Consider the following 25,533-nt stretch of genomic DNA (forward strand, 5'->3'; position numbering starts at 1 on the left):
ATTTGTTTGTGAGACAGAAGCGGCTTCAAAGATCCTCAAGCGGATCAAACAGGAGCGTTCAGAGGCTTCACAAACTGATGGAGGCCACCGGGCAGGAAGCGTCTCGAATGGCTTGCTCTTTTGTGCCCACATCAAAGTGCCCCTGCGTGACTGGCAGCCTCCTTTCTGGCCGGTGGTCCGCTGGGGACTGGGTGGCAGCAGAAGGAAGAGGATTTGCCTCCTAGTTCACCCCTGTGCAGTGTATGTGCAGGGCAGAGGAGATACTTGCACAGCAGTAAGGCTTAGAGCAGGACCTTCCCCTCGTGTTGTTTGCCCTGCTTGCTCTCTTGTCCTCTCCTCATCCCTGCTTTACCTTTTGGTTGGGCAAGAGGAAGCCATATGAATGTAAAAATCTTCAGTGTGACCTACGGCCCCCATTGTCCTCACCTTATAGCTGGGGCTGCTGTGCCAAGACGTTTATTTATGGGATTTATGGCCAACTGAAGGCAATGGGAAGAACACCGCTGGCAGAACTGGCTTGTGGGTGAGGCCTTGGGCTGACGGATTCAGGAAAACCTAAGTGAAGGGTTGGAGAACACAGCTACTTGTCAAAGTGGGGGGCCTGAATACGCTTGTGCTCCCCTTTTCTTTCTTCCTACCTTTACTCTGAAGCTGCTGGAGGAGGATGGAGCCTTCTGCTACCTCAGTCCTCCAAACCTGGGCCCGGAGGAGCAATGGCAAAAGTGTGCAGTAACTAACTGCAGCCTCAGCACCCCGGCAGGATGCGGCTCAGGACCAGGGCCCTAGGCAGGCCCAGAGACACCGCCTGCCTCAGCTGCCTGAGGTTCTGGCAGTCTGCATGCCCCAAGCTGGACGGGGTCAAACTGGTGCTCAAAGGCTGCTGAGGAAAAGCTGGACCACAGGGTGGGAGGCTGGAGGGATCTGTGTGGCTCCGGGGCCTGATTCTGCAGCCGAGGACCAAGCCCATTGATCTCTGCAAAAGGCTGCAGGAGCTGAAGCCCGCCTGCATTAATTCAAGGCAGATACACCAGCAGCAGCCACATGTACTATGTGGCAGTGAGAACCTCCAGAGTTCATGGCAGGGGATGGCAGTTTAATGAAGTTTACTGTGAAATTAGCTAGGAAAACTCTACATAAAGGGAGGAGAAATATAGCCTGTACAGTCTGTGAGATCATTATATTACAGACACTTTCAAGGCCATTTCATAAGGAGACACGGAAAAAAAGACCTTATGAGAGACTAAAAAAGTCCTGCACCTCTTAACATCCTGCACTTTTAACCAAAGGCTGAACTTGCACAGAGACCAACGCTTTTCATATTTAAATCCAATCAGCACGATGGCAGGCCAGGGAGAAATATATCCAGGCTTTGGAGCCCAGCTATGAAGCGGGGAGCACATAAAAATGGGGTCAGCTGGGAAAAGAAGCTAGCAGGAGCCCTGGTGCAGCCACCAGTTCACTTTTGGGTTTTAAGAGCCAGCCAGTTGGTGTCCAACTCTCCTTCAGCTGATCAGCAAGCCCTAAAGAGGAGGTGTCGTGGTGAGGTGGTCACCCAGGTCACTGTGCAAAACCAGCAGCACTCTGCCCCGCAGATATATGGTTTTAGGAACTGTGCAGGTGGCCAAAAATGTCATCCATGGGAAGGAGAGGCTTACTCCGCTTCTGGGGAGCACAGTTCTTACTCCCGCTCTGCACACCCCAAGGCTCACAGCCTCCTTCGAGGCTGGCTGCTGCTAGCTCACCGGAGCACGCGGTCAGGGGGCAGGTAGGGAACTCATCTCCAATATGTCTCAAAAGTTTACCGTTCCTAACAAGGCTAAAAAGATGGCATCTTAATTAGATGTAAAAATTACATCAAGCTCATTAACTAATTACAAGGGAAAGTCCCTGCAGCAGATGCCTGGATTGCCTAAAGTACTGCTTACTCTGAACTACTAACTTTGAAAAAGGATTCTGCTATTAAAGCATTATTTAGTTCCAAAAGCACAACAAACTCATTTATTTTTTATCATGTCTGTCCCATCTAATCCCTTTACAGCTTTTATGAAGTGTGTGCGAGGCAGGACGGGGGCGTGGGAAGACGTCCGTACAGCTGCCTGGGACCCTTCACAATGACACCAGGAGCCTTGGCAGGAGCCATCCGTCCCGTACCTGACACTCGGGGTCTGGGCTTCAACTGGTGCCTCTGCAGCTCCGTCAGGAGTAAAATATTGAATGACCTGAGGGGTGAGGGCTCAAGCATAAAGTTATGGAGCAGCCAAGAGTAAATGCAGCCAATAAACTACCTATGGACAGCAGGAGACCTTCCCCTTTCCTTTCTAGTGGGAGCTGATAAAGCAGGAGGCAGAGATGGATATCATGGTTACTCCTCATTGCGCCAGACAAGGACTTGAACTGGAAATATCATTCGTATCAGTGAGCACATATCGTTGCTTCCAAACCTGCTGGAGAGGCACAGCTGTAGCAGGCTCGGGGTACACAGGAAGCCAGCGGGCCTTCTTGTTGACCTCGTGAGTCAACGTGAAAGTGCTGTGAAACCCTCCCTTGCGTGGAGTGCCGCAGTGGTTCAGCAGAGTGTTCGTGCAATTTGCTGACAAATTGAACTCAGCGGAAACGTGCTGAGTGCTACGCAGAAATATTTGCGAGAGGTGGGCTCACTTCAGGGAATACCGATTATATTTTCATTTTTTAACCGATAGCGGCTGACACGCAACCTGCAATAGTACGCTCTCCACTTAGCTTTGAAAGGGTATTTTCACATTCAGAGAGCTAGCACAGGAAAGTAGGAAGAAATCTTGGCCAGCAGCAAAACAACAAATTTGATATGATCTCGAGAGGCTCATACAAAGGCCGGGTGCCCATTTGTCACCTATTTGGAAGCTTTGCTAATTCCAGTGGGAGTTACAGTAGACAGAAGGTGTGACTTAGGGAGGAGAGGTGGCAGAGTCTGGCTGCAGTGTTCACCTGTCGTGGTGCTGGATCCACGATGGAGTGCATCCAGAACCCCACCGGGATCTTTAGCAGAAATTCTAACTTGCACACCGATGTGAAAGAGAAATAATCTTTGTTTTCAGGTGCTTACAGGCTGATTTCTGTCTCCCAGTGCGAGGGAACAAATGAGGGCTACACGAGTGACACGGGGCAGTAACACCAACAACACAGCGGAGATGAAGGGAAGGTCGCCTGCAGAAAAGAGAGATTTGAGGCAGGGACCGGCCCTTTGTTGTGGGGTTTCAGGCACTGCAGTCACACCAGTAACGCTTTCTCCCCATTAACTTGTAATGAGAATTGAGTCGGGCCAGTTTTGCTCTGCTGTGGCAAAGGGACAAGAAGCTCCTGGGGTGTCCGCACCAGGAACCGTGGAAGATGCTGCCTCTGTGTCGGCGTTGCTGGAGTCGTGGTGCCCGTACCGACTGGAATACAGAAAATTTTTTCAGAAACCACAGAGGGAAAGGTTTCAGAGAACCACAAAAACTGATCCAAATTTTGCAACAGCCTGTCCCATATCTGGCATCCCGACGCCTGAGGGGCCTCAAGCCTCCATCGGCGGCCGCAGCGTGGGCTCCTGGCTGCCTCATGGCCTCGTCCCCTGGGGAAGAGGCACCCCTCCGCGATGTGTGTTCCTGAACTGCGCACAGCAATCCCAAAATATTTGCCCTCCTCCCCTCTCGAGGCTGCAGGAATGCCTTAAAACGTTTCTAATCATGTAATCTCAGCTGTCATATGACCTCAGCGAGAGAAAATGGCCAAATTCAGAGGAAACTGTTTGCTTAAACCTATCATTAGCTCCCCCCTCCGCCCCCCTTTAAATAAACAAACAAACAAATGAAAAACCCTGCAGCCTGTACGGGTGTTGTTGTTTTCCTTTCCCTAGAAAGCCGGAGGAATTGCATGCTCAGGGCACGTCAGCTATTTGAGGACGCTCTGAAAGCCACACGGCTGGCTAACAAGCCGTCCCTCTGCTCGCAGGGGCATTATCAATAAGGAGCGCCATAAATCGTCCGCCGAGCAGGAGCTCAAAGACCAAAGCCGAGTAACTCAAACAGGCTCAAAGCAAAAGGAGTCCCTTTAGTGTGAGGGTGGTCTGTGTAAAGTTAGGAGACACCTGCTAGCAAGTCCTGAGACACTAGCATCTGTGTAAACTTGCCCCCTCCCTGCGCCCACAGCCCTTCTAAGGTGTTGAATGAATCAGTTCCATGAAAAAGGCTCTGTTTGGGGCAGTTCTAAGGCTTACATACACCTAAGTAAAACAGAGCCGGTGCTGTGCGGCCCTGGGATGGATTACCAGGGACCACAGGGAGGCCTATTAATTATTGTGACAAGCTGATCTGCTTGCTGACTGGTGGCTAGAGCTGCGCGCGGAGGGGCGGGTGTGCGACAACACGGCCGCCCGTGCGAGGGCTTCGGGAGCCTGCCGTGAACTCAAAGGGATGCGAGGAAAGCGGAGCGCGAGGGGAGAGCCCAGGGCTGCGCGGGCACCCACGCCTGGAGGGGCCGGGGCCAGCCCCAGCACCCCGAGCACCCCGGTACCACCCCAACGGAGCGCGCTGGCAGCGCGGATCCATCCATCCAGATGTGGGGGCTGCAGTCCTTCACCCGCTGAGATCCGCCGCGAGCAGGATTTGAGCCCTGATTTGTTCTTAATTGAAAAGCAGAAGCTAAACAGTGAAATCTCTCCGCACAGGCCAGCACGCTTCCCTGTGAATTAAGCAGCGGGAATATATTAGCACTGGCAAACCGAAACCTGGAAATGCCAATATTTCACCAAAGCCGTTTTTTAATATGCAGCAGAGTCACACGTATCACTCTGAAGTTTCTAGCTGTAGGTGAAATCTTCTCATCACCAACTCTCGCTATAATACGCGCTTATCTTAAAGGACATTTACTTTCCTGTGCTTACCGACTGTATTTGAATTGTCAAATGACACTTTGCTGGAAATATTAAAACCTAGAGGTCATGGAGGACCCGACTTGAAAGCAGGAACACGCATTCTTTCGTCTGAGCAAAAGTGCATATTTGGAATTTTAAATGCAAATTTTTTTGGGGAGGAAGAATCGCTTTTCTGGCAGCCGAGTACAGGCAGAGCATTTGAAAGAAGGTTCTGCTTTAATTTTTGACAAGTGTTGTAAGCAGATACCCCGCGCTGCTCTTAGGGGGAAGGGATGGAGCAGGGCTGCGACAGCGGGGTGACGGGGAGCTGGGGGCTCCTACAGCCCCCTCTCTGCTTATCCTCCTGGTCCACGTTTGCAAGCAAGTGCCCCTGCTCCCCGAGCAGCTCGCGGGCGGTCTGGCAGCCCGGTCCCTCGGGAGGGCGGTGAGGAGACGGGAGGTCTGCGGGGCACTGTCCCCCCCGGCCACGCGACCTTTGGCTCCGGTCCTAAGCCCCAGCAGAGAGCCAGGCTCCGGCTGCTGCGATACCTGCACGGCTCGGGCTGAAGAAAGGCAGGCGGTATCTGGCTTATATACTCTGACTGCAGGAATGTTTTCTTTCCGAGGGATAAGGCTTATCTGTTCCCCTCGTTCGTACTTCCTTTTAGGGTGTTCGGTGAATGGACAGGAAGGGGAAAATAAAGATGTTTGGCATCTCTCTAAGAAAAATCCTGGAGCGAAACCCCCTCGCGGGACAGCTGCAGATTAGCCGTAACCTTCCTGCTGTGCGGTGACGCTCCGCGGGACGTGCCGAGGTGCATCCCAGGACATGCCAGGCTGCGGGGCCAGATCCTGCCAAGGGTGCTCGGGCAGCGAGCAGTGAGCCAGCATGCCTGAGAGAGGACGAGCAGTGACCATGCGAGGTGCTGAGCCAGGTTGGTTCCTCTGCCTGTGCATTAAGATTGCCACGCAGGGAGCAAAGCCTGCAAGGCACGGAGGTGAAAACAAAACCCCCAGGGCTTCTGAGCGCAGAGGTTCCCTGACACCTCTCAGTCCCCCTTGTGCTGGGCTGCTGGTAGGTCCCAACGTTTGGATGCGAGCCCCCAAAACACAGAGGTTGCTCTGAAGAAAAGGGGGTGGAAGACACCTGCACGTGAGGGAAGAGAATTCCCATCGCCAGGCCCTGTCCTTCCCTTTCTCTTTACAAATACAGACGTGGTTTGAGCTACACAGACCGCAGACTTGCTCCTGGAGGTAACGCAGGGCAATCGTCCAGCACCACGACCAGCACTGCGCTTACCTATGCCTGCAAATGTATTCATTTCTAGCCCATGCTGACATCCAAGTTGTCCACCTCCTCCCGGACGCTTTAACCTACACGACCTGGCAGTCTGTGCAGACACGCTCCCAGTCACCCCATCACCTCGCCGTGGGTGCAGGACCTCCTTCCCTAGCAGGACGCACCCCACAGGGCTGCTTCACGCCCTCCTCGCCATCCGCAGAGCCTGCTCCGCGCCTCCTGGAGAGCTCCTCGGTGCTGATCTGAAGTTTGGATGTGGCTGTGTTTTTATACAGAAATGACATTATGACAAATGGTGAAGGATTAAATTACACTTCAATCAAATCAAGCCAAACCAGTAGGGATTGAGGTCCCAGTGGAAAGTATACATGGAGTTCCTCAGCTTCCTGATTTGAATGACTTTGTTCTTCTTCCAGAGAAAAGAGGGGGGCGAAGGAGAAGAGAGGGGAAAGGGAGAGGAGGGGGGAATTTGGCCTAAAATGAAACATTTTCCTTTTAAGTTGAACATTTGAAAATGGCTGGGAGGAAAGAACTGAAACCCTGTAATGGCTGATACTGAAGAACAGCCTGGGACTTTTGCTTTTCGAGAACAGAAGCCAGGGAGAGAGCTGTGGTGTGAAAAAGGCAACGCTGTGTGCCTTGAAGGGGAAGGTGTTTGCAGCAGCCCATCTCCTGCAGACACTGAAAACCCCCTGCAAGGCACTAACCCAATTAGCTTCGCGAAGAGCTGTGCTGTGAAAAGGCAAAGGCACTGACAGTGGTTTTGGTAAAGGCTAAAGACAGCTTCACTCTGCCTTGCACTCCCATCAGAGTCACTTTATTATCTTTGTATTACCAGATCTTGCACAGGTTGGCTCAAGAGCCTTTAGCTCCGCATCTCTGTCCAACTGGAAACCTTTCGTGGTGGTTCACAGCGCTCTTTTGAGTGTGGGAGCCTTTCTAAACGCTGCAGAAATAGTCATTCCGTGAATGGAACTGCCTGCAGACAGACGCACAGACAGACAGACAGGTAACACGCTCTGGAAGTTACGTTGGGTACTTTGCTCTAGAGCTTGTCCTAAATACCCACTGAGCGCTGATTTCTATGGGCAGATCTTGAACGTTGTGCCCAGTAGATCCCATTAGAGGAAGCCCATACGAGTCAAGCAGAACATGTCAGGGACCCTTTGGCTCAGGCTGTCTGAAAGACAACCCATGAGGCTGCCTCATCACTCCTGTGGAAAGGAAGGAGAGAGGGGCGAGCTCCTCTCTGAAGGGCAGTTTCCATTATTCTGGCCATAAGGTGTGTGCCGGCCGTGGGCATACCTGCTAGAAGACAAATCAAAATTTTAGTCTTCCTGAAATGAAAGGCAAAATCTCCACTGCAGCAGGGCTGGAATATCATCCTCAATGTACGGGAAAGCCGCTTGCACTGACAGAAGGAAGCCCACAACAGCACGCACATGCACACGTCTCCACATGTGCCCAGGCACGCGCTCCAGCCCGCAGCTCAACGGGATGAAAAGCAGCAGATCATCCCTTTGCAAAAGTCTTTTTGCTCTGAAGTTTCTCCCCACTGTAATAGGCTTTGCAAAGTATTTAAAGAATAACTTGAGCAATAATTCCCGGGAAACCATTTGTTACCTATGGTTAATGTCCAATCTGTTCACATCACATCTCAACTTTCTTGGAAAAAAAATCAAGGAGAACACTCGCAGAAATCAAGATCCAAATTGGTTCAGCCTCTGAGGATAATAAAGACTTAGAAATATGTATAAATTTAAGTGGTTTTGAATAAGGACAGCATTTCAAAAAGCAGTTGAATTGTTACTTTGAAATAAGCCATTATTTTCTGCTTTTTTAAATTCCAATCTTTAATAGGGGATGAGATCCAGACCGCCAAGAACCAAGGAGAGTTTTTGATGCAAATGAAAAGCAGCATTTAAGAAGTAGAAGGATCCCATAATAGAGCCCACGCCAAACTGTCGGCTCCAAGATCTGCCTGGAACATCCAGGGGAACATCAGGCCCGGGAGATGAGAGCAGGGCTGGGAGGCCCTCTTCGCACGCGCTGACCTCGCGATTCACCAGGTGAGAGCACCCCGGAGCGGCCCCGTCGTTGAACATCGCCATCCTAAGAGTGCTCCAGGTCTGTCCCGGAGCCAGCTGCAGCACACGGCATGGGCAGAGCATGCCACGGCAGGGAAGGGATGGGAGGATCGCTCCTGACGTTCCCTCGGACTCTTTTCACTGATCCCTGCCCTGTGTCCCAGGAAAAACTCTGCGCTTCAGTGGGATTTGTGCAAAGGGCAGAGAAAACCCACAGGATTCTCATCCTTGTGTGGATGTTTTCAGGAATGACGACGGGAGCAGCGGCTAGGTGGAAGAAGCTCGGTCTGTCGGTGCTGTGTGCCTCCCCTGGCTGTGCTGGGGCTTGGAGCCCAGCCTCTCGGTGCAGCACCAGCCTTCCCCCGGTGCTGTCCTTGGAGGAAAACCCCCTGCAAGGAAGCATCACGGGCACAAACGTGATGCCACGCTTTCCTCCCATGCCACAGGGGGAAAGTGGGGAGCAGGGCGAAAATGGGAGCCGGCCCTCGCAAAAGGGCCCAATTAGCCAACAAACAGCCCTCGTCCCACGTCCTTCAAAGGTGGCTCAGAAAATAAAAGGGCTGCAGTCGGGACTGGAGGGCCCAGGCGAAGTCGTGTACATCTATTTAACAAGAAAACTCATTGATAAGCAAACCACCTGATGCTTGCACAGCAGAAAAGAAAACACCTGGTTCTGCCTGTGGGTTGATAAGCCAATATCTTTAATCTTTTTTTTTTTTTCTCTTGATGACTGAAGTACACACTCTGTGCGGCCCTATGCTCCAGCCACATTGGTAATAGTAACAAAGCTTTGATGTCCCCCTCATTCAACAGAATGTTGTTTAGTTCAAAGCGAAGAACAGAGGCAATTCTTTGCTTTTAAATTATTAGCTCCCTAAGTCTTCTGTAATGATATAGTTTGACTGAAGTGTGCAGTTTATTAACTACATAAAGACGATATTATTAGAGCGGAGAAAGGCAGCCGAAAGTTTTGCCTTTCAGCTCAGCAGCAGGGGTTTTTGATACTTTGATCTCAATCAATGCTAAATGTCTTTGTGAGATAGAGGGAGCAGCAGAAATTACCTTTGGCACCATGACTACATCAATTATTTAGTTCTTTTTCTTATAAATTAAAGTGTTCTTCAACTTTTACCCCAATTTTTTCTTCTTCGTCTCTTTTTTTTTTCCCTTCAGTTGATTGGGAAAAAGAAAAAAAAAAAGAAAAAGCTGACTGGAAGAAGTCTGGCTGTGCACGTTAATAAAATTCCCACTGACCTTTCCCAGTCCTGGTCTGGAAGGGTCTTGTCTGGGGTGAGGAGACAGATGCATGAGAACAGCAGCAGAAGGGGAGCTCGGGTTAACGTGCTGTTTAACCAAACGACTGCAGAGGTTGTTGCTGCAAATTTGTCCGTGTCTAGCCTAATCTTTTTTTATATATATTTTTTTTGGTCATTTCCGATGTTGCTAGCGTGAATGCAGCCAGAAAAATGGGACACGTGATGAAAGCAAAAGGATTGCTCAGAGCAGGATTCGAAGTGCTGACATTTATCAAAGCGCCTTCCGTCGCTCCCAGCACCGTGAGCGCACCGGAGGGAAGGCTTTGGAGCAGGAGCGAGGCCGCCCCACCCCAGGTATGATGCGAATAAATTCCGGTCTCCGCGGGCGTCGCGCCGAGCTTGCGGAGAGGCAGGCCGCTGGGGCGGCAGCAGGCTCCTGCCCTCGCCCTCAATAAAGCCACTAATGTGAATTAGGGTGGGCCAAACGTCACCAATTCCTACCCATATGTGAGTTTTGTCCCGTCTCGAGTTATTCCCCAGGGCTAACCGCTTCCAAAGCCGATTCGTCCCGTCCAAAGAGCGGTGAGCGACCCCGTTCCCTGGGGACAGAGGGCACCCGGCATGATCGGAGCGGAGGTGAGCGAGGACAAAGCAGCCTGGTGCTTCTGCTGGATGGCAGCAAGTGGACGGACATTTCAGGGGATTTTGTGCTTCTAGTACTCTTTGGAAGAGACTAGGCTGCTGGGCGGAGAACAGCACCAAGGAGGGAGGGTACTGCTGGGATTTATGGGGCAGAATCGGTGGCTGGGCCTCCGTGCTGTGGTATGTCAGGGTGTGTTAGAAGGCACTGGTACCAGAACCTCAGCTGGCAAGATGAGCAGCAGCAGGACCGCGGCGGTGCCGAGGAGCAGCTTTACACCACCACCGGGCCCGAGGCAGCCAGAGGATTGAAAGTACTATCCTCTGGCCTGAGAAATGTCAGTGAGGGAGAAATAAAAGAGGGCTTTGCAGAGATGTTGAAGCCTGAACTATGGGGACTTCAATATATTTATATGTAGAACATGGTGGAGAACAACATAATTCTGTTTTCATGGTGATCAAAGTTTTGCAAGAAGGAGGACTTGAGACAGTGTGCTAAGCTGCTATGGCAACGTGAATTTTAAAAAGTAAACTGACTTGCAAGAGCTTATCTTTTCCTCTTTAGTGTGGTGTGGAAGAGATCTGGGAACCTTTACCCTACCAGGGATCCTGTGAGGTGCTCACCTCTGCTTCCAGGCCAGGCGTATTGCAAAATGCATGGAACACGTCCCTCGCGGCAAGGGGGAATCTCCCCCCCGACTGGAGTTCTTCCTGCATCCCCGAGGCTCCGCACCCCGAAAAGCTAAGTCATGCTGATGCTTTCATAACGTATTTATCATAACTCAGACACTCAGGTGTTGGGGTGACTGTGCCGTGAACCACTTCGGTTCCACTGAAATCCTATTCTGGGCCCCGGGTGGGATGCAACGCGCCGCAGTCCCCGCGCAGAGGTGAATTCCGCCCACAGACCTCGGTTTCCAAGAGCATCGTGACGTGGGCTCGGCTTACAGCTCGGCTTTCAAGCCACCCTCACAAAATGTGAAGGCAGCGGTGTCAGGGAAGTTTCTGACGGCTCATCACACGAGGGGATGCTGTGAAGAGCTGTCATGCTCTGAGTCAGCTGTTCTTCCCCGGCTGGCATTTCAGGCAGGAAGAGCCTGCTCGCAGAGCTATCCAAACCACGCGGCCTGCCAAAACCACACTGGGAATCTCATGGGAACAAACCCTCTCCCGAGCCAACTGGTACTTCCTGCTCCTGAGGCCTGATCCTGCGGGATGCTGAGCATTCTTTGTTCCATTTTTAAATTAACGAGACTTGAGCAATGCACACTCCAAGACTCCAGGAAAAAAAAAAAAGAAAAAAAAAAAGAAAAAAAAAAAGAGGTGCTCAGTGTTTTTGGCTCTCGGGCTCTGTTTCCCAGCTGGAGAGAACAGAGTGAAATGTCAGGCTGGAAGGGAGACTTGAGAGGTGCCGATCGCCTGGGAAGTAGACCTGAAATTCGGACATTTCAATGGGGGCTCAGCTTCACTGAGATGCTGTGTCCCATTCTCCGTCCTGCAGGTTGTGGATGGATGCCCCCAGCATCCCAGCAGGATGCCCCCAGCCCCACGGCACCACCACAGACGCGGGGAGGCAGCACAGCTGGATCAGGTCAGCCCCAAAGCTGGCAGCAGGATCCTGCCCATCGCTCCCATCCTATCCCAACAGTGTCCCCTTGAGGCTGTTGGCTGAGGCAGCCTGGGAAGAGCTCTCCCTGCGGCGTGGGGAACCCCAGAAGCTGGCCCACGGCTGCAGGGCGAGGATGCAACAACTCCCACGGGAGCACAGGAGGCTGGAGGAGCCCAGCCCAGGAACCTCCACCTGGGAGCATGTTGTAGAGACCGCGTGGCTAATTAAGCATCCCTCTTCTCCCTTCCCAATTCATCCAAACAATACCTAACACCCGACCGTTGCAGCACGCCAGGATGGAGCTCTCCTGCAGCAGAAGACCTCCTCCTCCCAGTTGGCAGCCCCAGCAGCACCAGCAGCACCAGTAGCACCAGTAGCACCAGTAGTGCCAGCAGCACCAGCAGCACCAGCAGCTGGCAGGCCACGCAGCCGCAGGAGGCGGGTGAGCAGGGCACAGGACTCCCTCGCTGCTGCTGGAGCCTCCTTTCTTCTCTCCGCCAAACAGCAGGGAGTTTTCTGAGAAACTGCCCACAGGGAGCGATCACTTTTTCCAGTCATTAACCTTACACATCCCTCACATTATCGGAATACTTTGGATGTCTAAGTTGCTGCAGTGAGCTAATTCTTCCAGGTGACTCCAGGCAGCTTTAAATGGGCTACTGCACAGCGAGGGGATTTGAACTGCCGGAGCTGAAAGCGCTCCAGACTCCAGCACGACGGGGGCGAGATCGTCAGATGTCACCGTGCGAGCGCGGCGGAGTGGCAGGAGGGATGTGGGGCCTCTGGAGCTCTGGTTTCCCTGCAGGCAGCTGGGGGGTCTGCAGGCCACGAGGCCTGATGGAAAGGAAGGAAGGAAAGCGAGGCGCAGGCTTGAGACTGCCCACACAGGTGTCTGCCCCCCTGGGAAAGAATATACAAGTCCACAAAGTGAAAGAGATTGAAAGGAAAGCACTGCCCTGAAGGGGTAAATGATGGGAGCCCCTAGTGCTGTCCGACGGGATGTGCACCGATCTGTTTGGCTGTAGCTGCATGACAGAGGGTGTCTGAGTCTTGGATCCTGAGGTCTTCCCTCTGGTTTTGAGGGGGAACATGAGGCCAAAGGACCATTTAATGCCCTGGCAATATTACAGTAATTCTTATCATATTAATGTGTGTGATATCAAATGGCAAAATTTGACTCATCCATCACAACGTCTTGTTTCCTGCATAACACTGTAACTGCCTGATCAAGAGCGGCTGAGTAACGAGCAACAAAAGCCATCGCAGGAGACACCACGTTTGTCTCTGAGGGGCAGTGGGTGGACACTGCCAGTGACTGCCACAGCAGAACCAAACCCTTCCAATAAAGCAATGCCAGGAAGAGCAAACACACAGCCGTACAAAGAGAGGCACAGGACCCGCAAAGTGCCCTCGGTCACATCAAAACCTGGCGTGCAGGCATCGCGACTTCTGATGCAGCAAGGACTGCCCGGGTCTCATCCACATTGCGTTCTACCAAAGTCACACCTCCTTTGCCTTTTTAGAGTTCTTGAGGCTGATTTGTCAGGGCAAAGTCAGCCACGTACGATGCACTGAACAGCAGCTTTACCTCCTGCCTTGCACACGGGGACCACTGAGCAGGCAGGAAGAGAGACTTCAAATCCCGCAGTAGAAACCAGCATGATGAACCACGTCAGCCACACAAGCAGAACTTCATTTACACTTAAAAAGTACAAAATAGCAACATCAAAAGTCACAGGCCACATGGCCGACTTGCAGAATAATGGCCCACATCATACACATCTAGGAAACCCCTCTACACTTGAACAAAATAAAAAAGATCTTGAAACTCTGGTGTGACATAAGGAAAGCAATGTTCTAAGACTCGATAATAACACAGTTAAAAATTGTGCATCAGGCAATGCATCAATCTAAGTTTGGAGGGCCTTAAAATGCCAACACAGACTCATTTCTGACCTTCCTGGGGGTTGCAGGGGTGCAGTCCAATTCACAGTTTCAAAACCCATCCTGGCACTGAGAAGCCACAAAAGGGAAACTGGAGCTGATACAGACGTGCTCAGGAAAGGTTTGATTTTTTTTCCCCAGCTATCAGCTGTTTCTTAATGAATTTGATTTAAAATTAAGAATTCTTATTAATAATAAGAGGTGGACCCAAGCTGGGACACAAACACGTCTGATCTTGGCAGTGCTTGAAGTCTTAGTCCTGCTCTGAAAAATGCCTGCAAGCTCTGCTCCAGCTGTGTTGTGTACAGTGTGCTGACACCTCATGGCCAAGCAAGTAACTCAGATAAGACACCATTTCCCAGGATATATGTACATAAATTCTCCATCTGCTATAAGGCAAGAAATGAGCTTCATTTATCAAGAAGTCTATAATGAATGGATCTGAATATACTAAAGATAGGAAAATCAGTCCAGAAATGCTTCATATTCTTGAATTACAAACAGATGGGTATATCAGAGTTCATTATTCATAGATGTCGTAGTTTGAGCTGCCTTGATGCTGAAGGATGGCTCTAATGCACTTCTTTAACAGCATGGCCCATGTACTGAACCACACGTGGCAAACCCCAGTGTCTCAGCAAGCGTCTGTTCGTTAGGGGGTCACATCTTGGCTGCTTCAGGCGCTGCTGGTTACCCAGCTCTGCCCTCTTCTGCGGGGCTCTCCCAGGGGCAGATCACCTCCTTTGCAGAGTCCTTACAAACCTGGTGGCACTTGTGCTCTTCCTCCGCAGAGCCTACAGGGTAGGTTCGGCTCTCCAAAGCAATGTCCATTTTTATTTGGAAGAAGCTGCGTTGTGAAATAAAAACTCATCATGCACAGGGCACTTTTTGATGTGCTCTCTGAAACAGCAAGCATGCAGCACGGAGTCTGGCTTTGAGTGTTTTATTGTTCAAACCCCAAATCCCAAAGCAAAACTCCTGGGCACAAGCCCACATAGATGGAAAATGGAAAAAAAGAAGTGCACTCCACCAGCTTTGAAGCAAAACTGCTGTGTGCTGGAGTGCACAGCCAGGTAGATAAAGAGCCCTCAGATTTGTGCTTCTGAATTTATAATATGGACTCATCCACTCGGTCAGCAGCGTAGGTGGATTAATAGTGGCTGAGTAGATATTAATTTCAGCGAGGGACAAGGCCAGGGTTTGGTCTCGAAAGTGGGAGATTCTCTAGGTAAAAATCCCCATTCTTACAGTATCCTGTTCCCAAACAAAAAATGTTTTGAGGTTCTCTCTCAAGATTTCTGCTCTCTTGTTACTTCTGTGTCTCCTCTGACCATTAAACCATACCTGAACCAGAGCTTGAGAATAAACACAAACATGCAAGTGAGTTTCAGAATTCAGGGACCTAAAGTAAAACCTGGGAACTTTACACCACTAACAGGAGGCCTGAGTACAGCAGAAAGGAACAACCAGGACCGCCTCCTGCCTGTTTATCAGCAGAGGAAATGCTGCACGCAGAAAACAAACACAAGCCAACAGGACAAGCCAGTTTGGAAAGGCTTTCTGTGATTCAGGACAGGCAGAGAAAACACCAGTTGTGATCTGAGTTGTAAGAAACCCTTCTGTAAGCCCAGCTCAGGGCATCGGGCATCCTCCCAGTGCTAACAAAACGCGCCAGCAACCGGCTGCCGTTGGTCTGAGGACCTTAAGGGCACGTTGTGGAGATAGTGGGACTGCACGGAAGAAATACCTGAATCAGACAAATTTCTGCTAATGCAAACAACAGCTTGGCCACGCCGTACACAGCAGCCTCACGGCTGCTGGTGCCCAGGACACGCGGGAAGACGGCGGCTCCTCCATTTTGTGCCCCGAAGCCTGTGAGGAGCGGAGCTGCTGCCATGACAGGCGAGGGAAGCCCTCAGCGGGCGGGCACGGGGGAAGATGGTGACAGCTGACTGGAATATGAGGCAAAAAGCCTGCTCTGTGGGCTCTGCTGATAATATTTAGCTCTGGGATAACCACAAAACCAAACGGTCCCTGAGGTGAGCCCTTCGGGAAGGCACCCAGGCACGGCGCTTACCTGCTCACCGCCTTGGCGTCCTGCCGGAGCCGCCGCTCCCGCTCGCCCAGCGGCTGCACCTTCCCGTGGGGCACGGCCGGGCACCTCAGCGAGAGCGTGGCGAAGACGGGCGAGTTCAGGCAGCCCCTCTTCAGGAACCGTCTGAGGGAAAGGGCGGCCGCACGGGGCTTGGGAGGCGCCGCAGCACCCACCTTGCCGGCGGTGGAGGGGAAGGGGCTGGGGATGGCCCCACCGGGCTCCTGCTCCCTCTCGGTGCCCGCCGTGCTGTCCAGGGCCACGCTGATGGGCGAGGGGCAGGCGGTGCTGTGGGGCAGGGCCGTGGGGCCGGGGGACGCGGGGGGCAGGCTGCTGGGGCCAGCGTAGACGGGCAGGCGAGGGGCCGGGGAGGTGAGGCGGCACAGCTGCGGGGAGGAAAAGGAGAGGCTCGGTCAGGGCAGCACCCTGGTGGCTGGTGTCCTCAGGCATGGGGACAGGGCTCCATCACCGGCCCCCTGTCTTGCACCCCCGGCCTGCCCCCAGGGGAGCAGAGGAGTCGTGATTTTCTCACTGAAAACACCAGGATTGCTGCTGCCGGCCTCGGTGGGTGCTGGTGGACCAGGCCCCACAGCAGACGGGGTGCTGTAGGAGACACCAGCTTGTCCACGCGTGGAGTCTGCTATTCTGAGTGCGTGAGCACAGCAGTGAGTGGTACAACCATGTTTAACCCGAAGCACCGCTGTGCCAGCCGCTGTGGTGCCCAAGAAATAGGACAATGAGCTCAAACCCCTGAAGACTGATAACACAAGACGTTACATCTTGTGCTGAAGGCCCCAGTGTCTCTAGCTGGTGCTGTGAAGGCTCAGGCTCAGCTAACAAAGCCCTCAGGATGAGCTGGAGGATAGATTTGTCCAGAGTATGTGGTGCATGCCCAGGACCCTCACCCCCTTTCCAGAGCATCACCACCAGCAGAAATGAAACACAGCTCAAGTGTCCGAAGAGAAGTGCTGAGAGCAGAGGCACATACAGAAAATGCATGCATGCATGGCAAAGAGATGACACAGTGAGGGATGAACATGCTGAGACAAGACAGAGAAGGACGAACCGAGTTCTTTTTTCATTTTCTATTTATTTTTATTAGACAGATGAATGCACGGAAGTGATGGCCAAGAAACAAACAACATACTGCTCTGATTTCCAATGGAAATAAACAATTTCTTGGCTAACACAAAACAAAGTTCAATTTGTACCATGGTCACACTTTGTACCATGCAACCTTCCTCTTCAGGGACTGAGCAGCAAGGGACCAAGGAGTGGTACGCTGGGTTATACCAGCTTATTCAGCCTGTAAGCAGAACAGAGCCAGCTTCTGCCTGCAAGGGGGGGACTGGTGTTTCACAAGCACGGTGACTCTAGAGCAGGCAGCATTAACCCATGGCGGTGGGACAGCAATGCAAAGCTGAGCTGATGAGAATATCAGAGAAAGGAATGGATAGAGATAACATAAAAAGCAAAGACACAGACAAAACAGAAGTAGAATCACAGGGACTGACTGGAACACACGGATTTGTTATTTATTATTTATACCCTGACTTGATCTTCCACATGTTACTACTACTGGCAATCCCGACACGCTCAGTGTCCCACGTTACACAAACTCTGAAGGGACTGTACAGCTCATCACAGCCAAGCAGCTGCAGACCAGCCCTGCCAAGCTCTTGAGTACCCTTCAGTGCTTTTATGTCAAGGTGAGTTGATGGTACAGTACTTCATATACAGAAGCCCTGTGGTTTTAAGCATTTACAGGCTGAGCCTGCTCCCCCCTTATGGCACTGCAAAATTTGCTATTGCTTCCCTCGGGAACGCGAGTAGGGACTCAGCAAGCAGACCTTGACACCAGAGCTGAATACTCATGTAACTTGATTTCAATTCCTCTATACCATTTATCACCGCTAGGTTAACAGAGCTCACAAAAATCTCCATAGCTCAGTTGCAAAATGAAGACGACTCGTTCTGAAGTGACACCAGATCAGACCACGTAGCCCTGATTCTGCCTCTGATAACACACACAGGGAGGGCAAGAATTGCTGTTCGAAGCTGTCTGGGCCTATGGCCTGGCTGTCTCCCCGTCAGGGAGAGGCTGATCTCCACACACCCTAATACCTCAGGGTTCCCACTCACATCCAGTTTTCTCTATCTCCATTTTCCTGTAAATTCATTCCAGTAATAAAAACGGATGAATAATGCAAGTAGGAGTTAAGTTTCCTGTATTCCAGTGCTTCCCACCCAGTCCCTCCACTTCCCCTAAATTCTAACAAACGAGGAAGTTTTTCTGCTCTCCCCGCGATTCTCTTTACTGGGCTTTGCAGGAATCTTCCACTTCTGGTAATCATCAGCCTGGTCCAGACAGGCAGGGGGTTCCCAGCAAAGCTTGGAATCTCCCAAAGCTCTCTAGTGCTAACACAGTTATTTAGGCTTCCTTATTCTAAAGAGCAAAAGAACAAATGAAAAAACACTACTTAAAGTTGAAGTCAGCTCTTAACACCTCTGCCCTGTCTTTTCCTTGCCTCTAGGCTACAGACCAGTGACAATTAGAACTACCTCCTGTTAGTTTTTTTAACAGCAGAAAATAGAATAGCAGGAAAAAGACAAGAGAAGAGGCAGAAGGGATTTGATAAAAGAAACACAAAGCTGTGGCTGTATCTCTCCAGCAGGCTCCTGAGAGGGATGGCTCTAAGCCTGCACACCTAGCTCGTTGTGTGGGGGAGGAACAGGGAGAGCAGAGCTTTCCGCTGATCATCTCCAACGAGCCAGGGGGACTTGAGATGTCATTAAAATTTAAAGAGTCACCCAAACCTTCAGAAATGGTCATCATGCTATTCTCACGAGAAGTCTAGCCCACTCTTCTCTCTGTGACTCCTCTGCAGTGACTTGGAGGTGCAGGATACTTCGGGTGCCTTATAGCAGATGGAGAATTTATGTGACCACTCCTCTCGGAAGGGTGCCCACTACGCATCCCCTGGGAGGGTGCACGTCCTACTGAGAGGATGGATGCCAGCATGGACGTGCTCTGAGGCTGACTGCTTCGTCCTGCTCCCTGCAGGGTCCTCCACTGCTGCTCCAGGGAAGGCCGATTTGAACCCAAAGGACTGGGACAGCACAACTCCACTCTACCCTGTGCCATCCCAGCTCCTGGAGGAGTAGGAGGCAGGGAGAGGTGCCTGGGCTGCCCAACCTCCTGGGGTCTTGGGGCAGCCAGAAGGCATTGCACCTCCATGGTGTGCACAAAGGGGTTCTGGCCCTGTGCCACGAGTCTGGCACAGCCAGCGGCCTGGCTCCGGCAGCATTCCCATGCCTGCCGTGCCTGGGAAGTGACATCTGCTGCTGCAGAAGCCATGGCAACGTGCAGGAAGCAGGCTGCTGGCAGAGCCGGCCTGGGAAACCTAAAGCAGCACTGACACCTTCAGGAAGGGGAGACGAAGCTCAACACCAGCCTCAGCTTGTCTTTTCCCTGCGCTGTGCCCCGCAGGGCTCAGAGCCTACTTGGGAGGTTCCTGCTTGAGCTGGCTCCTCCGATCCAGCTTGCTCATGACCTGCGTGATGTCCACAGTGGTGGCAGCTTCTTTGGCTTTGGCCTCTTCCTCTTGCTGCCTCAGGATGACGGGGCTGGGGCTGGAGCGGAGCTGACGGCGGCCGAACGGGAAATTGGAGCTGGGCAGAAAGAGAGAGAAGCAGGGCGTTACCGAGAGGTGGAAGGGCACCGAAACCACACCGTCACTGAGTGAGAAACCACGTCCTTGAAACCCCTGCACCTCTGGATGGCCTCAGGGACAGCACAGACACCAGTTAGAAAAAACACTCCGGTTAAATCCCTGAGGCTACGCATGGGGAGCGGGGCACCTGTTACAGCACCTGCTGGTACCTGACCAGGCAGAAGAAAGGCTCTTCATACATGAAATAAAGATGCATCTTAGCATTTTGGCTGACTTTGCTCCTAAAGACTTTTGATCTCTTACTGTCTCTCCCAAAGAGAGGCCAACGAGCACTCCAGGAGCTCACTTACAGGAGGGCAAGCTCAGCTACAGAAATGCTGCTGTCACGCACCCAACAACAGGGAAGTGCAAGTGCAGACTAGGTGGTTTAAACAGGGCTTGGTGACTCAGTGTCACACACCAGCTGCAGAACTACTACAAGAGTAAAGGCGGTCTTGTTTCTGGTCCTAGCGGGGACACCGAGGCCAGGAGACGTCCAGTACATTGCTCTTTTGTTGTAAGCATTCAAAAGTAATTCACAGTCAGTGTGAACCCAAACAACTGCCATCGGGTGATTTTTTTCTCAGTAAGATCGAGACAGGGATCAGTATTGGGTGGTTCTGGCATCCCTGATACCCCCAAAAACACCTGCTATCTGCTTCAGCAGAAGCATTACCAAGCAGTGAAAATAAATCTTAAACCTCGTCCGGATGGGGTGCCAGCCCTGTATTTCCCTCAGCGTGCTGTCTCAGCACTGCGTGTCCAGGACAGGCACTGACAGACGTGACGGTGGTCACCAGGGGTCAGCCAACATCTGCCAGCAACCTTGTGATGTGTGGCTCAGGGAAAAACTAACCAAGCCCCAAGCAGGAGGGTTTTGGGGTTTTTTTTCCACTGTCTTGAAATGGGCTCTAGATGAAGTGATAGTGTGAAAGTCCGCGATTCCTCTTTTTGCTTGCGAGGCTGACGAGTGGAAGAGGAACGAAAAGAAGCACACCACCCAGTCTGGCTCTGACACTGCACATTCTGCTTTAAGAAGCAACTGCAGTTCAAATGGTCCAAATTTGCCATGCGACTCTTAGCTTGGTCTGGAAAGAGCCATTTCAAGCCTGCCCCTTCTCAGGCTGGCTACCTTGTGCCAGCAGCCACTCACAGGAAAAGGTGCCATTCGTTTCCATTTGGCTGCTTTTCACCTTCATTTCGCAGGGTGTAAGCAGCTTTGTCCAGGCAGAGCCGAGCAGAATCCACCGAGGACCCTGCAGTGGCTCTGCGTCTCCTCTGGCAGCCAGCGCCTCGCGGCTGGGAGTTTTCCCATGCCCAGTACACAGTGCTCTCTCCTTCCAGGAAAGGAGCCGTGATTAATTCAACAATCACAGCCTTTCTAAACAGACCCAACACACAAGGCAGCTGAGCAATCGTCAAGTATATTCTGGCTGCACATGAGCCGTTTCCAAAGGGCTCACAAATAAAGAGCATAATCAGTCTCAAAGCAAGGCATCTTCTAGTGAAAAAAATTATTTAATTAAGCAAACATCTAAATCATAGTAATTTTGCTGCAACTCAGGCTTTTTCTACCCTTGCTACAACAAGAAAAACAAACCCCACAATTACATCCAGTTTCACTTGCCTTTTTTTGACAGTCTCTTGAGGCACAACAGCCTTGGCCAGCATTTCCTTGTATATTGGAGACTTTAAATAGCGGCCATAGGAGTCCTACTAGGAGAAAAAAGGGAAACTGGTTGTTACGGGCTGCAAACACCAAACACCACCAAATACAGCTGCTCAGGAAGATGGGAATTGGAAAATCTCACCCAGCAGCCTAAGAAACTTTGCATCTCTCGGGAAAACGTAGTTACTGAAACCCATACCCTTTCATCTTGCAAAATTCCCAATATTTTTCTTTTTCCAGTAGAGTTTCCCAGGTAAGATTCAGACCAAGAGGTCTTAGTCCAGGCCAGAGGTGTCCCACAGCCATTGCAGGGAAGTACTTATGTTTTGGAAGCCAAACCTTTCAGCAACTGGCTAAAATCAATATCGTTCTTTTGCTTTCATTGTCAATCTTCATTAGCTGCTGATCTGGCCAGCAATGCTCCTTCCTGCTACGTGTGTTTTGTATCACTTATAGGGAGGAGCTATAGGTTATCTGCGGTCATCATGCTCTAGTGAAAGCCCTGACATTATTACATACTGCCCGTATCAGCCCTCAGTCTGCTGCATCAGTCAGACCTCAGAAAGGGGTGGCCGTCAACATAACCACAGAAAAGTGCTTAAAAAAATAAAATCAGTAAAACTTATTTTCAAGAGATTAATGAGGTCTGGTTATGCTCTTGGTACAGAACTCGTGCAGTTGTATCACAGTTGCTACTACCTTTCACATCCACTGATAAAAAACAGTTGGATAAAAGCATCCCCCCATAGGGACACCTGATGTTGCACACAGAGCGGTACCAACCGAATAAAGGATGACCCTTAAAAGAAAATATAGCTGCTACCGTACTAAATACTGGTGCTAGGAACGTATAAAACTTTCAGGTGCTGAATGAACACTGAGTTAGTCTCACACGGGTTCTGGAGGTAAAAAGGCAACAGCATTTCAATTTTTCAGCCAGGGAGTTGAAAGATTTGTTCAAGCCTTGAACAAGCTGGTGACCAAGCTGATGTCAGAAAACAGGACTTCGAGCAGACACCCAACCTCTGCCACCTTGAGGGCATGCTGCCCCAGAGGGAGGAAGCAGCAGCACAGTACAAAGGCCTGAACCAGTGCTTGCCTAAGTCAGCAAACTTGCGGGATTTTTCAAACAGAGGCCACTTGAAAGTGACAGCTGATAACACTCAAAGGCACGGAAAGGCCCAGAGACCTGGAATCCCCCTCCGGCTTTGGAAACAAACAACAAACCTTTTTCATCAACATGTAAATGTGGGTCTGAGCAGCATCTAGCACATAGCGATGAGGGTGCTTGAGGCCTTTGACAGTGATGCCCATTGTTGTGCCATCGATGTTAATCCAGCGTCTTGCTCCTGGAGCCAGGAAGAGCCTGCAAGGAGGAGGATCAACAGTGCCATTAACAAGTGAATTCCCAGAGATTCCTCTGCCTCCGGATGAAAGGAAAAGTCCCTTCAACTTCCCACTACAATTTGCTGTCCTAATCTTGGGCAATCGATCTCCTCTTCAGCAGAGCGAACTGTGTGACATGCAGTCACTTCCTCTTGCAGCATAACACACAACATAAAACACATTTTAGCTCACTGGAATCAAAAGGGTCTCTCCACTCGCCTTGTGGCAGCCCCAAGATATTTGCTGTTCCAAACCTGTATTTAAACTATGTGCTAAGACCTCTCCTTGACGAGATGTACATGTCATACTGGAGAACAGAGGGGAAAAGTAGCTCTATAACAAAACAATATTTACGCTTTCACCTCCACAAGCTCCTTTCCTACACGGGGACATAGCACAGCCATACTTAATGACAGCTTACAAAGGAAAGCCTCGGGAATAAATTGTTTGGAGAATGCCAACACATGGAAGGAGCATACGGGACTCATGTAGAAAGAGTTTAAGTATGTAAAATTACCACACTCACTTGTAAATTTCTTCTGCTTTTTCTTTGACCTTGGATTGGTCTCCATACTTGAGGTCCTCACAGGCTTCCCAGAAACTCAGATTCTCTCCTGCACAACAAGCACTCAGTCAGCAGAGAGCAAGAGCAAGGAAATTGCAATCCCATTAATTAACTCCTAAACTGAGTTAGTTTGATTCAGTACAAGTTGGCCCCGATTCAGAGTCTCTCCAATTCTTACAGCCACCTTGAAAATCTCCTTGAGACTGCAGGAGGAAACAACCTTCCACTGCCTTCTGCTCAGTGACAAACCTGCAAGAGCATGAGAATGCAACCAGTTCCAGCTTGCCTGGGAGCAGTCCCCTCGCCCCAGGCTGCTCTGCGCTGTATTTTGTGTCCTGTGCCACTAGGTGGTATTGCACGCACTGCCTGCATAGCCACTGCGCCCAAAGTCGCTTCTGCTCGCCCCACTTTGGGACTTTACCATTATTTATGACCAAAGCATCTATTGCAAAGGCAAGGATTTCCCCTGCTGCTCTGTCTCAGCTGTACAGCGCCCTGCTGTGCGGCGCAGGCAGGGGGAAAGGGACAGAGCACAGACCCACCGCTGAACTCCTTCTTCAGGAAGAGCTGGAAGTTCTGCCGGCCTTTGGGGTCTCGTATCAGCTCGCTGAAGTTGAAGGCCCATCGCTCCACACGCATTCTGGTGGGGACATCCACTCTGCAAAGGATGAACACAAACAGCACCAACAGTTTCATGGGGCCCATCTAAATGGCAGATTAATTAAAACCAAAATGCGCTTCGCTGGAATGTCAGGAGAATTCTCGGCATTTTCTGGTTTCCAGAATGCTGTAATGAGCTCCTCGAGTCAGCCCACTAAGTAAGCAGTAATTAAACAACTTGGTACACAGTGGGATGAGGATTTATCTTGGGTTTATTCTGCTCTCACAATGACGGCCCAGCTTTGATGGAGGTTTGACTCCGTCCCATTCTGGAGGAGGAACTGGTCGGTGCTCAAAGCTTTGCTTCTCATAAAGGCACTCTGCGAAGGTACCTTTGGGGCTGTCTAATGGGATATTATCCCTGTAACAGGATTGCTGGTCTCAAATGAGAACCAGCAACATGCTGTATGCTTCAAACACAGAGATGCTTCTGTGTAATTAGCAAATGCTATCTGAATGAAAAACCAAGGGAGACTTCAGAGAAGGGATGGACCACCAGCAGGTGTCTCCAACCCAAACTCTGTATAAGAAAGCAACTTCGGGTGTGTGCAGAGTGCTATACCTGAGCGTAACTGGTCACGTTCCACACTCCTGTGCTAGTAAAACTGGACCGCACTTATCCTAGGGGAGGATTGGACCCACTCAGCAGCTTCTAAGTGCATACTCCCAACACTTCGGGCATTTCTATAACGTTAAGGAAGGCCCCACTTCAAGAAGGTAATGCTGCAAGTTCAGCACGAAGTATTCCCAGGAGACACTTTCTTTAGCTATGTCAGAAAGGGAATGCTTCCCTGCTCACAACCAGAGACCGGATATCATGATGAGATCAATGCTTCCCCTTTCTGATTTCTATCAGCATAAAGGTCAGTGTAAACCACAAGCTGGCAAAACAATATAAATACATACAGCTTTGCATTGAGATCCCAGAACTCAGGGTCATCTGTTACCCAGGGGTTGCTGGGGAGACATCCCGACAGGATAGGATCGTTGGAGAGGAACTGCTCAGAGTACTTCACAAGCCTGCAGGTAAATCCAGCAAAATCAAAATCTTAATTTGCAAGCAACGGTGCTGGCAGCCCCGTTACAACCACCAAATGGCTGCACAGACTGCGGGTATCTTCAGAGGCGCAGCCTTACCACGGGGGTCTGGAATGTGACCCCTGCCTTACTGCAAAAATTGATTCATTAGTGCTGTTAATCTTTTCCACTTGCCTAGCAGTAATCTCCCGAGTGTCTTTCAAAGCAGTGATTTTGTCAGCTCAAGTGCTGGGAAATCCAAGACTCTCCTCCCTCCATCACCTCATTTTGCCTCTTCACTTCAAGGAAGTGGGACTGAGCCCCCAAACGAGTGCTGTTTCCTTCTCCAGCCAGCAGCTCAGACCGAGAAACGCCTGCCCATGTTGTTTTGTGCCACACATTACAGGGAGGGAAGTGCCAAGAGAAAAGGAAAGCAAGCGTGGTGTTTGCTCAGGCTGGGTTCTCTGCAGCCTCCTGACAGGGTGTGGGAGAGCCCAGCGAGCTGTGGGAGAGGTGAGGCGGTGCTGAGGGCTTCTCCGTGCCTCTACTCACCTACCACACGGCCCATTCCTCTGCAAATGAGTCTGAGGGCTCAGCACAAAGCAAAAATCTCCCTACCCTAGCAGGAACCAGACAAACACTTCTCCTACCTCCTAGGCTGGCGAGACTTGTAATTACAACCAATTTCACTAATGCCCTGGAATTTTAGCTTTCTCCTCCCTTTTT

General features: G+C 51.0%; 1 protein-coding gene and 1 long non-coding RNA gene across 2 annotated transcripts in view; one reads left to right on the plus strand and one right to left on the minus strand.

Annotated features, from left to right (window-relative positions):
- The first annotated feature begins 9,464 nt into the window (after window positions 1-9,464).
- LOC136786659 (uncharacterized) lies at window positions 9,465-12,147 on the plus strand. The gene is made up of 3 exons (XR_010825922.1): window positions 9,465-10,149; window positions 10,718-11,743; window positions 12,049-12,147. It is a non-coding gene; the product is annotated as an uncharacterized lncRNA (long non-coding RNA).
- Window positions 12,148-13,433: 1,286 nt separating this feature from the next.
- RGS9 (regulator of G protein signaling 9) overlaps window positions 13,434-25,533 on the minus strand; it is a 34,941-nt gene continuing 22,841 nt past the window's right edge. Inside the window, exons 12-19 of the mRNA XM_066980232.1 lie at window positions 24,697-24,810; window positions 23,673-23,788; window positions 23,092-23,179; window positions 22,407-22,545; window positions 21,138-21,223; window positions 19,352-19,469; window positions 15,783-16,183; window positions 13,434-14,552 (exon numbers count right to left, since the gene is read on the minus strand). Coding sequence (XP_066836333.1) covers window positions 14,396-14,552; window positions 15,783-16,183; window positions 19,352-19,469; window positions 21,138-21,223; window positions 22,407-22,545; window positions 23,092-23,179; window positions 23,673-23,788; window positions 24,697-24,810 — 1,219 coding nt within the window. The 3' untranslated portion in view covers window positions 13,434-14,395. The remainder of the gene's footprint in view (window positions 14,553-15,782; window positions 16,184-19,351; window positions 19,470-21,137; window positions 21,224-22,406; window positions 22,546-23,091; window positions 23,180-23,672; window positions 23,789-24,696; window positions 24,811-25,533) is intronic.

This window comes from Anser cygnoides, chromosome 19, assembly GCF_040182565.1.
Source record: "Anser cygnoides isolate HZ-2024a breed goose chromosome 19, Taihu_goose_T2T_genome, whole genome shotgun sequence".
Taxonomy (NCBI): Eukaryota; Metazoa; Chordata; class Aves; order Anseriformes; family Anatidae; genus Anser; species Anser cygnoides.